This window comes from Ranitomeya imitator, chromosome 2, assembly GCF_032444005.1.
Source record: "Ranitomeya imitator isolate aRanImi1 chromosome 2, aRanImi1.pri, whole genome shotgun sequence".
NCBI lineage: Eukaryota > Metazoa > Chordata > Amphibia > Anura > Dendrobatidae > Ranitomeya > Ranitomeya imitator.
Window position 1 is genome coordinate 345,013,224 of NC_091283.1, and position 15,928 is coordinate 345,029,151.

The 15,928-nt window shown below is 44.6% G+C and overlaps 1 protein-coding gene across 1 annotated transcript in view; it reads right to left on the reverse strand.

Moving 5' to 3' along the window:
* LOC138666523 (zinc finger protein 850-like) overlaps positions 1-15,928 on the reverse strand; it is a 115,572-nt gene that overhangs the window by 88,761 nt on the left and 10,883 nt on the right. The window contains exon 7 of the mRNA XM_069754738.1: positions 3,168-4,060. Within this exon, the coding sequence (XP_069610839.1) occupies positions 3,168-4,060 (893 nt within the window). The remainder of the gene's footprint in view (positions 1-3,167; positions 4,061-15,928) is intronic.

Sequence of the window (15,928 nt, forward strand, 5' to 3'; positions counted from 1 at the left end):
GCCTGGAGTCATTGCTCTTAGGATTTTCCTCACACTCTGACCAGTTCAGCAAAAGCTAAGTCCTTGCTTGTCCTTTTGCAGTTCACTTGTTGTGGACTTTGTTGTTCAGCACTTTCTATGTTTTGTTCATTTGTCCAGCTTATCAGTATGGATCTATTCAGCTAGGCTGGAAGCTCTAGGCAGCAGACTTTGCCCTCCACACCTTTAGTCAGGTGTGGAGATTTTTGCATTCCTCTGCGGTGGACTTTTTCTAGTTTTTATTACTGACCGCACAGCGTTCTGTCCTGTACTATTTCTATCTAGCTAGAAGTGGCCTTCTGTGCTTAATCTTGTTTCATACTACGTATGTCATTTCCTTCTCCTCTCACAGTCATTACTTGTGGGGGGCTAATCTATCCTTTGGGGATTTTCTCTGAGGCAAGATAGTTTTCCTGCTTCTATCTTTAGGGGTAGTTAGCTCTTAGGCTGTGACGAGATGCCTAGGCAGAGTTAGGAGCATTCCACGGCTACTTCTAGTGTTGTGTCGAGCTTAGGGACTGCGGTCAGTATAGTTACCACCTGCTCAGAGCTAGTCGCATGTCGCTCCTTAATCACCAGATCATAACAGCATACGCAGCATCAATAGTAAAAAGTTGGTCACACAGGGTTAATAGCTGCGTTAATGGAGTGCGTTACACCGCGGTCCATTAACGCTGACGTTAACCCTGTGTGAGGGCTGACTGGAGGGGAGTATGGAGCGGGCACCGGCCACTTTCTGCGGGGAGGAAGAAGCGGCCATTTTTCCGCCGGACTGTGCCGGTCGCTGATTGGTCGTGGTTGTTTTGCCGCGACCAATCAGCGACTTGGATTTCCATGACAGACAGATGCCGCGACCAATCAATATCTGTGACCGACAGAAAGACAGACGGAAGTGACCCTTAGACAATTATTTAGTAGATATATATACTGTATATACAATACAGACCAAAAGTTTGGACACACCTCATTTAAAGATTTTTCTGTATTTTCATGACTATGAAAATTGTACATTCACACTGAAGGCATCAAAACTATGAATTAACACATGTGGAATTATATACTTAACAAAAAACTGTGAAACAACTGAAATTATGTCTTATAGTCTAGGTTCTTCAAAGTAGCCACCTTTTGCTTTGATGACTGCTTTGCACACTCTTGGCATTCTCTTGATGAGCTTCAAGAGGTAGTCACCGGAAATGGTCTTCCAACAATCTTGAAGGAGTTCCCAGAGATGCTTAGTACTTGTTGGCCCTTTTACCTTCACTCTGCGGCTCAGCTCACCCCAAACCATCTCGATTGGGTTCAGGTCTGGTGACTGTGGAGGCCAGGTCATCTGGTGTAGCACCCCATCACTCTCCTTCTTGGTCTTATAGCCCTTACACAGCCTGGAGGTGTGTTTGGGGTCATTGTCCTGTCGAAAAATAAATGGTCCAACTAAACGCAAACCGGATGGAATAGCATGCTGCTGCAAGATGCTGTGGTAGCCATGCTGGTTCAGCATGCCTTCAATTTTGAATAAATCCCCAACAGTGTCACCAGCAAAGCACCCCCACACCATCACACATCCTCCTCCATGCTTCACGGTGGGAACCAGGCATGTAGAGTCCATCTGTTCACCTTTTCTGCTTCATACAAAGACACGGTGGTTGGAACCAAAGATCTCAAATTTGGACTCATCAGACCAAAGCACAGATTTCCACTGGTCTAATGTCCATTCCTTGTGTTCTTTAGCCCAAACAAGTCTCTTCTGCTTGTTGCCTGTCCTTAGCAGTGGTTTCCTAGCAGCTATTTTACCATGAAGGCCTGCTGCACAAAGTCTCCTCTTAACAGTTGCTGTAGAGATGTGTCTGCTGCTAGAACTCTGTGTGGCATTGACCTGGTCTCTAATCTGAGCTGCTGTTAACCTGCGATTTCTGAGGTTGGTAACTAGAATAAACTTACCCTCAGGTGCAGACGTGACTCTTGGTCTTCCTTTCCTGGGGCGGTCCTCATGTGAGCCAGTTTCTTTGTAGAACTTGATGGTTTCTTCCACTGCACTTGGGGACACTTTCAAAGTTTTCCCAATTTTTCAGACTGACTGACTTTCATTTCTTAAAATAATGATGGCCACTCATTTTTCTTTACTTAGCCTCTTTTTTCTTGCCATAATACAAATTCTAAGAGTCTATTCAGTAGGACTATCAGCTGTGTATCCACCAGACTTCTGCACAACACAACTGATAGTCCCAACCCCATTTATAAGGCAAGAAATCCCACTTATTAAACCTGACCGGGCACACCTGTGAAGTGAAAACCATTCCCGGTGACTACCTCTTGAAGCTCATCAAGAGAATGCCAAAGCAGTCAAAGCAAAAGGTGGCTACTTTGAAGAACCTAGAATATAAGACATAATTTCAGTTGTTTCACACTTTTTTGTTAAGTATATAATTCCACATGTTTTAATTCATAGTTTTGATGCCTTCTGTGTGAATGTACAATTTTCATAGTCATGAAAATACAGAAAAAAACTTTAAATGAGAAGGTGTGTCCAAATTTTTGGTCTGTACTGTATATATATGTCACTGACATTTATATAACTATGTATTCTATGTGTATATATCTACTGTATTCTAACCTGTCACTCTGTGATTTTACTGTATGCGGCAGATGAATTTCTGGCTTTTCAAAAGACATTAGTACGTAAAAAAATCGAACAGCACTTGCAAGGTTCAATTGCTGTACGATATTTTTCTTGCACTCATAGGCTTGCACTGGAGAGTCTAGGCCGAGTCTCAGTGCCAATCACAGCATGCTGCGATTTCACACGCACGTCAAATACACCTGAGAAAAAAAAAGCTGATGTGAACTGCCCCATAGAGTAACATTGGGTTGAGTGCTATGCAATGTTTTCTCACATAGCACTTGGCCGTATTTTACAGAAGTGTGACTCCAGCCTTAGGATGTCTCTCGGATGTTAATCATTTCATTCCAGATCATTAAAAAAGCACCCAAAACATTTCAAAAAGAAAAAAAAATGTTATTTATGAGTTCTTTGATGTCTAAGAAGTGATTCTACTGATTTTTATTCCTATATGATTTTTAAGAACAAAATTTCCCACATTTAGAACAAGTATATGGCTTAAAGATTTACCCCATTGTAAACATCAAAATAGTTTCTTTTTTGTGTGAATTCTCTTATGTCTTAAAAAAACTGATGGCTGACTAAAACATTTCCCACATTCTGAACATAAAAAAGGCCTCTCCCCTGTGTGAACTCTTTGATGTTCAACAAGATTTGGTTTCAACTTATAACATTTACCACATTCTGAGCATGAATACGGCTTCTCCCCTGTGTGACTTTTTTGATGCCTAACCAAACCAGATCTCTGGCTAAAACATTTCCCACATTCAGAACATGAGTATGGCTTCTCTCCTGTGTGAACTCTCTGGTGTATAACAAGATGTGATTTCAGGGTAAAACACTTCCCACATTCTGTGCATGAAAATGGTCTCTCCCCTGTGTGACTTTTTTGATGTGCCACTAAACCTACCTTCTCTTTAAAAGATTTACCACACTGTGAACATTCAAATTGTTTCTCACCTGTGTGAAGTCTGCGATGTCTATTAAGATCTGATTTCTGTCTAAAACATTTCCCACATTCTGTACATAAATAAGGCTTCTCTCCTGTGTGAATTCTTTGATGTTGAACAAAATATCCTTTCTGCCTAAAACATTTCCCACATTCTGAGCATGAATATGGCTTCTCCCCTGTGTGAATTTGCTGATGTATCACAAGTTTGTATTTATCTTTGAAGCATTTCCCACATTCTGAACATGAGTATGGCCTAATTCCTGTATAAACTCTTTGATTTTGCTTCCCAGTCTGCGATGAAGGTAGGACCAACTGAACAGGATAAGATGATAGTTCTTTGGTGTGAAGTGTTGAGCTCTCATACGGGATAATGGCATGCTCTCCATATGTATTATATTTGATTCCTTGATCACTTTCTTTAATATCTGAAGATATTTGATGTCCTTCTTGGTTCCGAGCACAGTCATCTGCTAAAAGTAAACTAATTTTTATTAATGTTTAAATCATATTACCTTGAAATTATATAGATTTTTTTAAAAACAATTTCTATAAATAAGTTTTCGATAAGAATTACAGGTTATTTAGCCAGGTGTCTATTTATTAACGGATGAAGGCAGCTGTGACACATCACAATTTAACAGACAGAAGTTTCTGTCTTCTGCATTTAATTCAACTTCCTAAAAAATGTAAATCTGCCTATCATCAACCCTTCCTAGTAAATTACTCAGTAGGAAATCATAAAAGTCACCTGTAGATCAGTGATATTACGTAGTGTTTGTCTGTTTCACACGCTCCCAGACAGCCACACTTTAGCACAAAGCAGGGAAGGGTAGTATGATCAGGTAGAAAGAAGCCATGGCTTTAAATGGAATATGTCAGCGGTTTTTGCTATGTAATCTGACAGCAGAATCAGAATGAAGTAGGGACAGAGACCCCGATTCCAATGATGTATCACTTAGTTTACTAGGTGCAACAACTATGACAGAGTTAGTTTTCTTTGCTGCTCATCTACCTGAGCTCAGTTGTTGAGCTGTGGATAACGCCACCCAGATACGTGCACCATGTATATTGAGAAAGAGCTGCTAATCATTGGGTTGGACTACCAGGCACAAGGTCAGTTGCCCTGTAGTGATGATCTCTTGACACAGAAATAAACAGGCCACAAGAAAGTCATAAGACATTGTGCAGTTAGAACAATGAGGCAGCAGTCCACAACCACATCAAGAAACAGTAGTTCACACTAAGCTAGGAGGCTAATCCAAATCAAGCCACATAGCCAAAGGCTAAATCATGCCATCAGGCTAAAAGCTAACTCAAGCTAAAAAGCCGAACGCTGACCCAGGGCCCCCAAAAAAAGGCTAAACTAAGCAAAGCCAAAACATAAAAACTAAAACAAGCCAAATCACAACGCCAAAGGTTAAACCAAGTCAGAAAGCAAAAATATCTCCACCAAGCCATGGCATGAGGCAGAGGCTGCAGGCCAAACACCAACCAAACATAAGGAAGCAATGTCAAACACCAGACAGCAGACGTGAGGTACTGGATTCAAGATATCTAGACTGTTCCAAGTGAATGTTAGTACCAGAGAGGCCCAATATACTTAGTGCAATCCCTACTGGGACTGTTTCAAAACATCTCTAAGGGTGTTCCATCATTCACTATTTTACAAAGTTCTCAGCTGATGGTGAAGAAACAAACTTCAGTCACATATAAAAATGTTATGTCTATCTTCCAGCTGTATTTTACATGTGTTACCACTGATAAACAGAATTACATATTCAAATCATATTTAACCCCTTAATCCCATATGACGTACTTAATTCCCAGTGACGGGATAGTACGTCATATGCGATCGGCCGCGCTCACGGGGGGAGCGCGGCCGATCGCCAGCTGCCTATCGCAGCTGACATCCGGCACTATGTGCCAGGAGCGGTCACGGACCGCTCCCGGCACATTAACCCCCGGCACACCGCGATCAAAGATGATCGCGGTGTGCCGCCGGTGCAGGGAAGCATCGCGCAGGGAGAGGGCTCCCTGCGTGCTTCCCTGAGACGATCGGTACACGGTAATGTACTCACCGTGTACCGAGCGTCTTCTCCCTGCAGGCCCCGGATCCAAAATGGCCGCGGGGCTGCATCCGGGTCCTGCAGGGAGCATTTCTGGGTCAGGATCAGGCTGCAGCTGCAGCTCTAATCCTGCCCGGCTGTATGTCAGATCACCGATCTAACAGAGTGCTGTGCACACTGTCAGATCGGTGATCTGTGATGTCCCCCCCTGGGACAAAGTGAAAAAGTAAAAAAAAAAATTTCCACACGTGTAAAAAAAAAAAAAAATCCTAAATAAAGAAGAAAAAAAAAATATTATTCCCATAAATACATTTCTTTATCTAAAAAAAACAAAAAAAACAATAAAAGTACACATATTTAGTATCGCCGTGTCCGTAACGACCCAACCTATAAAACTGGCCCACTAGTTAACCCCTTCAGTGAACACCATAAGAAAAAAAAAAAAAACGAGCCAAAAAACATTATCATAACGCTGAACAAAAAGTGGAATAACACGCGATCAAAAAGACGGATATAAATAATCATGGTACCTCTGAAAACGTCATCTTGTCTGTTATGATAATGGACATAGAGGTCAGAGCACATACAGTGACCTGACAATAACCCAAAAACATTGAACGAGCTCTGAGACGTGGGAACTCTGCTGACCGCAATCCCTAATCCTCTCCAACCACACTAGAGGCAGCCGTGGATTGCGCCTAACGCTCCCTATGCAACTCGGCACAGCCTGAGAAACTAGCTAGCCTGAAGATAGAAAATAAGCCTACCTTGCCTCAGAGAAATACCCCAAAGGAAAAGGCAGCCCCCACATATAATGACTGTGAGTTAAGATGAAAAGACAAACGTAGAGATGAAATAGATTTAGCAAAGTGAGGCCCGACTTTCTGAACAGAGCGAGGATAGGAAAGGTAACTTTGCGGTCAACACAAAACCCTACAAAAACCACGCAAAGGGGGCAAAAAGACCCTCCGTACCGAACTAACGGCATGGAGGTACACCCTCTGCGTCCCAGAGCTTCCAGCAAGCAGGAAAAAACAAATAGACTAGCTGGACAGAAAAAAACAGCAAACAAAATAGCAAAGCAGAACTTAGCTATGCAGAGCAGCAGGCCACAGGAACGATCCAGGAGGAAACAGGTCCAACACTAGAACATTGACTGGAGGCCAGGATCAAAGCACTAGGTGGAGTTAAATAGAGCAGCACCTAACGACTTCACCACATCACCTGAGGAAGGAAACTCAGAAGCCGCAGTACCACTTTCCTCCACCAACGGAAGCTCACAGAGAGAATCAGCCGAAGTACCACTTGTGACCACAGGAGGGAGCTCTGCCACAGAATTCACAACAGTACCCCCCCTTAAGGAGGGGTCACCGAACCCTCACCAGAGCCCCCAGGACGACCAGGATGAGCCATATGAAAGGCACGAACAAGATCGGGAGCATGGACATCAGAGGCAAAGACCCAGGAATTATCTTCCTGAGCATAACCCTTCCACTTAACCAGATACTGGAGTTTCCGTCTTGAAACACGAGAATCCAAAATCTTCTCCACAATATACTCCAACTCCCCCTCCACCAAAACCGGGGCAGGAGGATCAACAGATGGAACCATAGGTGCCACGTATCTCCGCAACAATGACCTATGGAATACGTTATGTATGGAAAAAGAATCTGGAAGGGTCAGACGAAAAGACACAGGATTAAGAACCTCAGAAATCCTATACGGACCAATGAAACGAGGTTTAAACTTAGGAGAGGAAACCTTCATAGGAATATGACGAGAAGATATCCAAACCAAATCCCCAACACGAAGTCGGGGACCCACACAGCGTCTGCGATTAGCGAAACGTTGAGCCTTCTCCTGGGACAAGGTCAAATTGTCCACTACATGAGTCCAAATCTGCTGCAACCTGTCCACCACAGTATCCACACCAGGACAGTCCGAAGACTCAACCTGCCCTGAAGAGAAACGAGGATGGAACCGAGAGTTGCAGAAAAACGGCGAAACCAAGGTAGCCGAGCTGGCCCGATTATTAAGAGCGAACTCAGCCAAAGGCAAAAAGGACACCCAGTCATCCTGATCAGCAGAAACAAAGCATCTCAGATATGTTTCCAAGGTCTGATTGGTTCGTTCGGTCTGGCCATTAGTCTGAGGATGGAAAGCCGAGGAAAAAGACAAGTCAATGCCCATCCTACCACAAAAGGCTCGCCAAAACCTCGAAACAAACTGGGAACCTCTGTCAGAAACGATATTCTCTGGAATGCCATGTAAACGAACCACATGCTGGAAGAACAATGGCACCAAATCAGAGGAGGAAGGTAATTTAGACAAGGGTACCAAATGGACCATCTTAGAGAAGCGATCACAGACCACCCAAATGACTGACATCTTTTGAGAGACGGGAAGATCTGAAATAAAATCCATAGAGATATGTGTCCAAGGCCTCTTCGGGACCGGCAAGGGCAAAAGCAACCCACTGGCACGAGAACAGCAGGGCTTAGCCCGAGCACAAATCCCACAGGACTGCACAAAAGAACGCACATCCCGCGACAGAGATGGCCACCAAAAGGATCTAGCCACTAACTCTCTGGTACCAAAGATTCCAGGATGACCAGCCAACACCGAACAATGAACCTCAGAGATAACTTTATTCGTCCACCTATCAGGGACAAACAGTTTCTCCGCTGGGCAACGATCAGGTTTATTAGCCTGAAATTTTTGCAGCACCCGCCGCAAATCAGGGGAGATGGCAGACACAATTACTCCCTCTTTGAGGATACCCGCCGGCTCAGATTCTGCCACAGAATTCACAACACTTGTCCCGCAAAAAACGAGCTGCTATATAGCATCATAACCAAAAATATAAAAAAGTTATAGTCCTCAGAATAAAGCGATGCCAAAAAAATTATTTTTTCTATAAAATAGCTTTTATCGTATAAAAGCGCCAAAACATAAAAAAAATGATATAAATGAGGTATCGCTGTAATCGTACTGACCCGAAGAATAAAACTGCTTCATCAATTTTACCAAACGCGGAACGGTATAAACGCCTCCCCCAAAAGAAATTCATGAATAGCTGGTTTTTGGTCATTCTGCCTCAAAAAAAATCGGAATAAAAAGCGATCAAAAACTGTCACGTGTCCGAAAATGTTACCAATAAAAACGTCAACTCGTCCCGCAAAAAACAAGACCTCACATGACTCTGTGTACCAAAATATGGAAAAATTATAGGTCTCAAAATGTGGAGACGCAAAAACTTTTTTGCTATAAAAAGCGTCTTTTAGTGTGTGACGGCTGCCAATCATAAAAATCTGATATAAAAAACGCTATAAAAGTAAATCAAACCCCCCTTCATCACCCCCTTAAAAATAGATAAACACGGCACTCTGTGAGGATATGAGTTTTGGTGCTCGAGTAGGGTATCCAACCCTCAGTCACAAGTATTCAAGAATCACCCGGCACTCAAAAATTGTGAAAAGTTACAAATACAGTTTATTATTATCCAGACATAGAACCAGTATGTTGAACGTTTTCGGTCCCAGATGGACCTTCTTCAGAACAGTTCAATTTATCTGGAATGGAAGGATAATGCGTATGGCCAGTAGGGGGATCCCTCTGACAATGTACTGGCTATCACCACACTAAATGCAATGTGTACATCTGGGGTGTGTAGTGCACAGCGGCGCTACAGAGATCCGGAGGTCAGCACGTGGTGAAGCAGCAGCACTGGTGGCGTGCTAGGTCGCCGAGGGGAAGCGTGCTGTCCTCGGCGACCTAGCACGCCACCAGTGCATTATCCTTCCATTCCAGATAAATTGAACTGTTCTGAAGAAGGTCCATCTGGGACCGAAAATGTTCAACATACTGGTTCTATGTCTGGATAATAATAAACTGTATTTGTAACTTTTCACAATTTTTGAGTGCCGGGTGATTCTTGAATACTTTCATCACCCCCTTAGTTAGGCTAGGTTCACATTGCGTTAATTGGTTAACGCTAACGGACAGCGTTGCACGGCGAAAATGTCACAATTAACCCCGTGCAACGGGTCCGTTAGCACACCCATTGACAGCAATGTGATTTTCGGGTGTAGCGTATCGCTAGAGCGTGCCATTTTCGGCTCGCGCTAGCAAGGTGCCGTTCTTTTGTGGCGCGCCTCGGACGCTGCTTGCAGCGTCCGCGGCGCGCCCGAGGTCCGATCCCCGATCTTCAAGAGCGGGGACGTTAACGCGACCACTAAACGCGACACCTAATATCGTAGTTACTCACCGATAACGGTATTTCTCTGATCCCATGACGGCACCACGGAGAGAGGGATCCGCCCTCAGGGACAGGAAACCCATAGGTTAAAAAGGCGGGACCTCTCCTCCACCTCAGTTTGTTTTATAGATCCTTGACAGGACTTCATCTGTAACTTAAGTAGTTATTTACACACACAGAAAGTCTTTCAAGTCATCGTTTATCATCATTATATTGTTATTAAAAAATTTTTTTTTTTTTTTTCCCCACCGCGTGGCTAAGCATTAATGGCTAACTAGAAGTGTGCACACCCATATGTGAAGGGAGGGAATATACGGGTGCAGTCATGGGATCAGAGAAATACCGTTATCGGTGAGTAACTACGATATTCTCTTACTCCCATGACGGCACCACGGAGAGAATTTCATAGGATGTGAGTTTTAGGGTGGGATTACTGCCTCCAGAACCCTTCCCCCGAAGGTTAAATCTGAAGAGGAAGATAGGTCAAGCTGGTAGTGCTTAAAGAAAGTAGAGGAAGAGGACCAAGTGGCTGCTCTACATATCTGGTCAAGTGATGCTCCAGCTCGCTCTGCCCAAGAGGTCGCCACCAATCTTGTTGAATGAGCCTTAATTCCTTCTGGAGTGGCTTCCTTGGATGAGGTGTATGACAGGGCAATGGCGTCCCATATCCATCTTGCCAACGTGGCTGTTGATGCTTTGTGTCCTTTGTTTGGCCCCTGAAAACAGACAAACAGAGACCTCCCTTTCCTACACTCCCTCATGGCTGATATATATATTGGGTGAGACATCTCTTCACATCCAGTGTGTGCAAGGTTTTTCCCCTTTTTATTTTTTGGGGTTTGGACAAAAACATGGTAAGGATATCTCCTGGGATCTATGGAAGCGTGATGCCACTTTAGGAAGGGAGGATGGATCAGTTTTAAAGACTACACGGTCCTTTTATATCTGGTTTAGAGGCAGATAAGCTGATAGAGCCTGTAAGTCACTGATCCTGCAAGCCGAGGTTAGTGCTACCAGAAGGAAGGTTTTCAGGGAAACTATTTTTAAGGAAGCCTGATAAGGGTTCAAAAGGCGCTTTGGTTAGTGCAGAAGGTACTACGTTCAGATCCCAGGAAGCGTAGTATGATGTACCACTGGCCTAGATCTAGTTAAAGCTTTATCGAACCTTTTAATCTAGTGTTCCCTTCCCAGTCACAGTTATAAAGGGCGCCCAATGCTGCGACTTGAACTTTTAGAGTTCTCGTTGCCAAGCCTTTCTCTAATCCTTTTTGGAGGAATTCTAGTATTTCCTGAACTGGGGTCTCTCCCGATAAGCTGATACCTGAATTAGAGAGGAATCTTTTCCAGGACTTTGCCATACGCAGTGGTAGTTACTCGGTTCCTACTGGTTAACAGAGTTCAGACTAAATTTGGAGAAAACCCTTCCTGGTCAAAAGTTCCCTCTCAAATTCCAGGCTGCCATATGCAAGTTTTTTTTTTTTTTTTTTTTTACTTGTGGATGGTTTATTGGCCCCTGGCGCAGAAGATTCAGGGAGGACCCAAGAGTCTGTTACCGACATTAGGCGTAGCCTTGGGAACCGCGTTCTTTTTGGCCAAAAAAGGGGCTATCATGATCATCTTTGCTCTGTCGTCCTGGAATTTCCCCAGGACTAATGGAATCAATGCTATCGGGGGAAAGGCGTATGTTATTTGGAAATTACAGGGAATTAGAAAGGCGTCTAGGGTCTCTGGATTCCCCCGTGGATTTATTGGACAGAATTTCTCTGTTTTCTGGTGTTGACTGCTCTCGAATAGATCTATATCCGGGGTCCCCCAACGGTCCACTATGTGATTGAATATTTGCTGGTTTAATTCCCTGTTTTAGCTGTGTTCTGCTAAGAAATCTGCTGTCTGATTTTCTGACCCTTTGATAAGTAGGGCTGTTAGGGAGGATAGGTTGGATTCTGCTTGTAACAGAATGGATTTCGTTACTTCCATCAGGGATTGGGACCTCGTACCCCCCTGGTGATTCAAATACGCCACTACCGTCCTGTTGTCTGTCAGTACCCTTACGTGATGGGAACGGAGGGGAACTAAGAAATGGTCTAGCGCGTATTTACTGCCAAAAAACTCTTTCATGTTTGAAGTGAAGAGCTTTCCCCCTCTGACCATGGCCCCTGGGCAATTTGATCTTTTACGTGAGCTCCCCAACCCCATGGAATTGCATCCGTGGTGAGGGTTACTGAGACCGGCCATATCCATGGAACCCCCCTGGCGAGATTGGTCGAGTCTATCCACCAGGCTAGGGAAGTCATTGTCTGCGAGGAGTTTTCCAAGCGCTTTCCTAAATCTCCCTCTAGGTGGGATTTCCCACTGGAGATCACTGGAATGATACTGAGCCCCCTGGATCGTCGGGATGCAGGCTGTCATCGATCCTAATATAGACATTGCTTTCCTTAAAGAAAAGACTGGAGAATGTTATAAGTGCTCCACCAATTGTGTCATGTTGGAAATTTTTAACTCTGTTAGACGACTCTCTTTTTTTTTTTTCTTTTAGTCTATTATTGTCCCCCAGTACTGCTGTACTTGTGTTGGGATAATTTTGGATATCTCTAGGTTCAAAACCCAACCCAGATTTGATAGGGCTGTCGTCACTTTGTCCGACTGCTAACTGCAATGGAGAGAGGATCTGCCCATCACTGGGAGGTCGTCCAGATAAGGAACAATTAACCCCTCTTGTTCCCTTATGTGAGTCATCACTTCTGCCATTAATTTTTTAAACACCCTCGGGGCTATGGCAAGACCAAAGGGGAGAGCTTTGAACTGATAATGCCTCAATTCCCCTTGCATCACTACCGCCACTCAGATATTTTCGGTGATCCGGATGGATCGGCACATGGTAGTATGCGTCCTTTAGGTCTATTACAGTCATAAAGCAAGACGGATGAAGGGTTCTGACACATGATTTTATTGTTTCCATCTTGAAGCTGTCTATCATAAGGTATTTGTTTAAGTTCTTCAGGTTTATTATTGTCCTGAAAATTCCATCTGGCTTTGTCCATAGAAAAAGAGGGGAGTAGAAACCTGTTGTCCCCTCCTGCTGTAGGACCTCCTGTAGGACGTTCTTCAAAAAGGAGACTGTAGACTTACTTTTGAATGGCCAGCTATTTGATCTCTGATTCCCTCTGTGGTGTTGCGACAAATTGATGATGTGGCATCGTATGGAAATTCAACTTCAGACCCGTCTTGATTATGTTTACTGATTTTTTTTTTTTTTTTTTCCGACTTGGAGAAAGTATGTCGGTCTCCCTCCTACCTGAGGCGCACCTTCATTGGGGCCGCTTATTATCCTGTTTGTTAAACATGAAGCCTCTGCCTTTAAATCTCATCCTCCCATCCTCAACCTTGAAAAGGGCCGTCTATGAGACTGATTGGGAAAACCTAGGAAGGTTTTTTTTTTTTTTTTTTACTTTGTCCACAGCTTTCCCAAGAATATCATCCAGGGAGGCCTGAATAAAAATTCGCCCTGACATGGTATGGAGCAAAGCTTGGCCTTAGTTTGTAGATCATCTGGCCAGCACTTCAGTCATAGCGCTCTTTTTGCTGCGTTTGAGAATGAGGCTGATCTTGCTGTCAGTCTCACTGAATTTATGGAGGAGTTCGCTATACATGCTGCGGCCCCCTCATTACTGACACCGAGACTAGTATAGATTCTCTTGAAGTCTTATCTTTTAATTGGGTCTCCAGGTGATCTAGTCATGCTCTGGCAGTACATGTAGCAGCTATCCCGGGATTTAAACCCCCGCTAGCTGCTTCCCAGGAGCCTTTTCTAAGAAGATGTCGGCCCTTTTATTCATAGGGTCTTTGAGATTTCCTATGCTTTCAAAGGGCAATGCAAAAAATTTTTTTTTTTTTTTTTTTAGAGGTCTTCGCAATTGCGACATCTAATTTTGGTCGAATGGGTATTTTCTCTTAGGTGTTAACAGACTTTTTTATCTGGTCTTTACCACTCCTTTTTTATTAGGGCCCGAATTTTTTATTTAACAGGAACGCCCTGCGATTCCTTTGTTCTAGTCCGTCAAACATAAGATTCCACCCTTTGAGGATGCAAAGGAGGACGTAGAGCTATCTGAATTATAGTTAACGCTAGACTCCTGGGATTTATGTCTGGCCTTGCGTTTCTTTTACGGTTTTTTACGCTTTTCAGCGCATCTTTCACTTGAGACTTAATTAAGTCCTTAAGATCAGAAGTGAATCTTGGGGTTTCTTCACTTATGGTGTTCTCTAAGCATGTCACATAGAGTTTCTTTACCCAGGTAGCGGGTAAATTTGTGGAGCAAAGTGGGCACACTTTATGTTTAATTTTCGATGTGCCTTTCCACAATGAATCCCTATTTGGAATATATACATTCACGGAGGTCACTTACCCTCCTAATGAGGGGGAGATACCGGTTCTGGTGTTTGGGGAAGCCTCCTCCATTTGAACCGTTGATTTTCTCCCGGATCCGCTGGAGCCTCTGCTGCATTGGGATCCCGAGTTGTGGCATTGCACAGGTCCGCCCTGCTGTTGCGGTCTCCGCTGCGGGTGATGGCGCTGCTGCGGGCGTTTCTCTCTGCGGGGATTGCAGTTTCCTCTGCTAGCTGCTTTTTTTTTTTTTTTTTTTGAAACTTGTTGATCAGCGGCTTCGCCCCTAGCGTTCTTTTTCTTCCGCTTTCATATTGTAGCATACGGCGCAAAGCAGCATCCGGATTCCCAGAGGTGCCCTGCGCCGACCCGGAAATGACCACCGCACATGCGCCGCCAGCCCCACGTGCGCGCGTGCTCCTGTCGGCTCCCAGGAGGGACGGAAGCCTTGCAGCAGCCGCCGCTGCTGTCTCCTGTTGGCGCTTCCTGCTGGTGACCGCCGCCACCTCCTCCCGGGGCCCTAAGCCGGCGGTAACATACCAGGTAGCCGCCGCTACCTATTACCAGCTGCTGCTGCTGAAGGAAAGAGGCAGACTGGTGTCCTCTTCACTGCCTCTTCCCTGCACATTCGTACAAGGCCCGCCGACCCCGGATTGTGCCTTCAGGGAGAACCTCCACCTACGACCGCGGCAGGGCCCCCCGCTGCCTGAATTCGGCCAGATGGTCCCCGGTATCCCGCGACGTCGGGTAATTGTGGGTTCCCAGTCAGGGACAGGAAACCGAACTGAGGTGGAGGAGAGGTCCCGCCTTTTTAACCTGTGGTTTTCCTGTCCCTGAGGGCGGATCCCTCTCTCCGTGGTGCCGTCATGGGAGTAAGAGAAAAAGACATTGCGTTAGCGCAATCCGCTAGCGCTAAACGGATTTCCCTAACGCAATGTGAACCTAGCCTTAGGGAAAAATAATAAAATTAAAAAAAATGTATTTATTTCCATTTTCCCATTAGGGTTAGGGTTAGGGCTAGGGCTAGGGTTAGGGCTAGGGTTTGGATTACATTTACGGTTGGGATTAGGGTTGGGATTAGAATTAGGGGTGTGTCAGGGTTAGGTGTGTGGTTAGGGTTATAGTTGGGATTAGGGTTAGGGGTGCATTTGGATTAGGGTTTCAGTTATAATTGGGGGGTTTCCACTGTTTAGGCACATCAGGGGCTCTCCAAACGCGACATGGCGTCCGATCTCAATTCCAGCCAATTCTGCATTGAAAAAGTAAAACAGTGCTCCTTCACTTCCGAGCTCTCCCGTGCGCCCAAACAGGGGTTTACCCCAACATATGGGGTATCAGCGTACTCGAGACAAATTGGACAACAACTTTTTGGGTCCAAGTTCTCTTGTTATCCTTGGGAAAATCATTTTTGTGGGAAAAAAAAGGATTTTTTATTTTCACAGCTCTGCGTTGTAAACTGTAGTGAAACACTTGGGGGTTCAAAGTTTTCACAACACATCTAGATAAGTTCCTTGGGAGGTCTAGTTTCTAATATGGGGTCACTTGTGGGGGGTTTGTACTGTTTGAGTACATCAGGGGCTCTGCAAATGCAACGTGACTCCTGCAGACCAATCCATCTAAGTCTGCATTC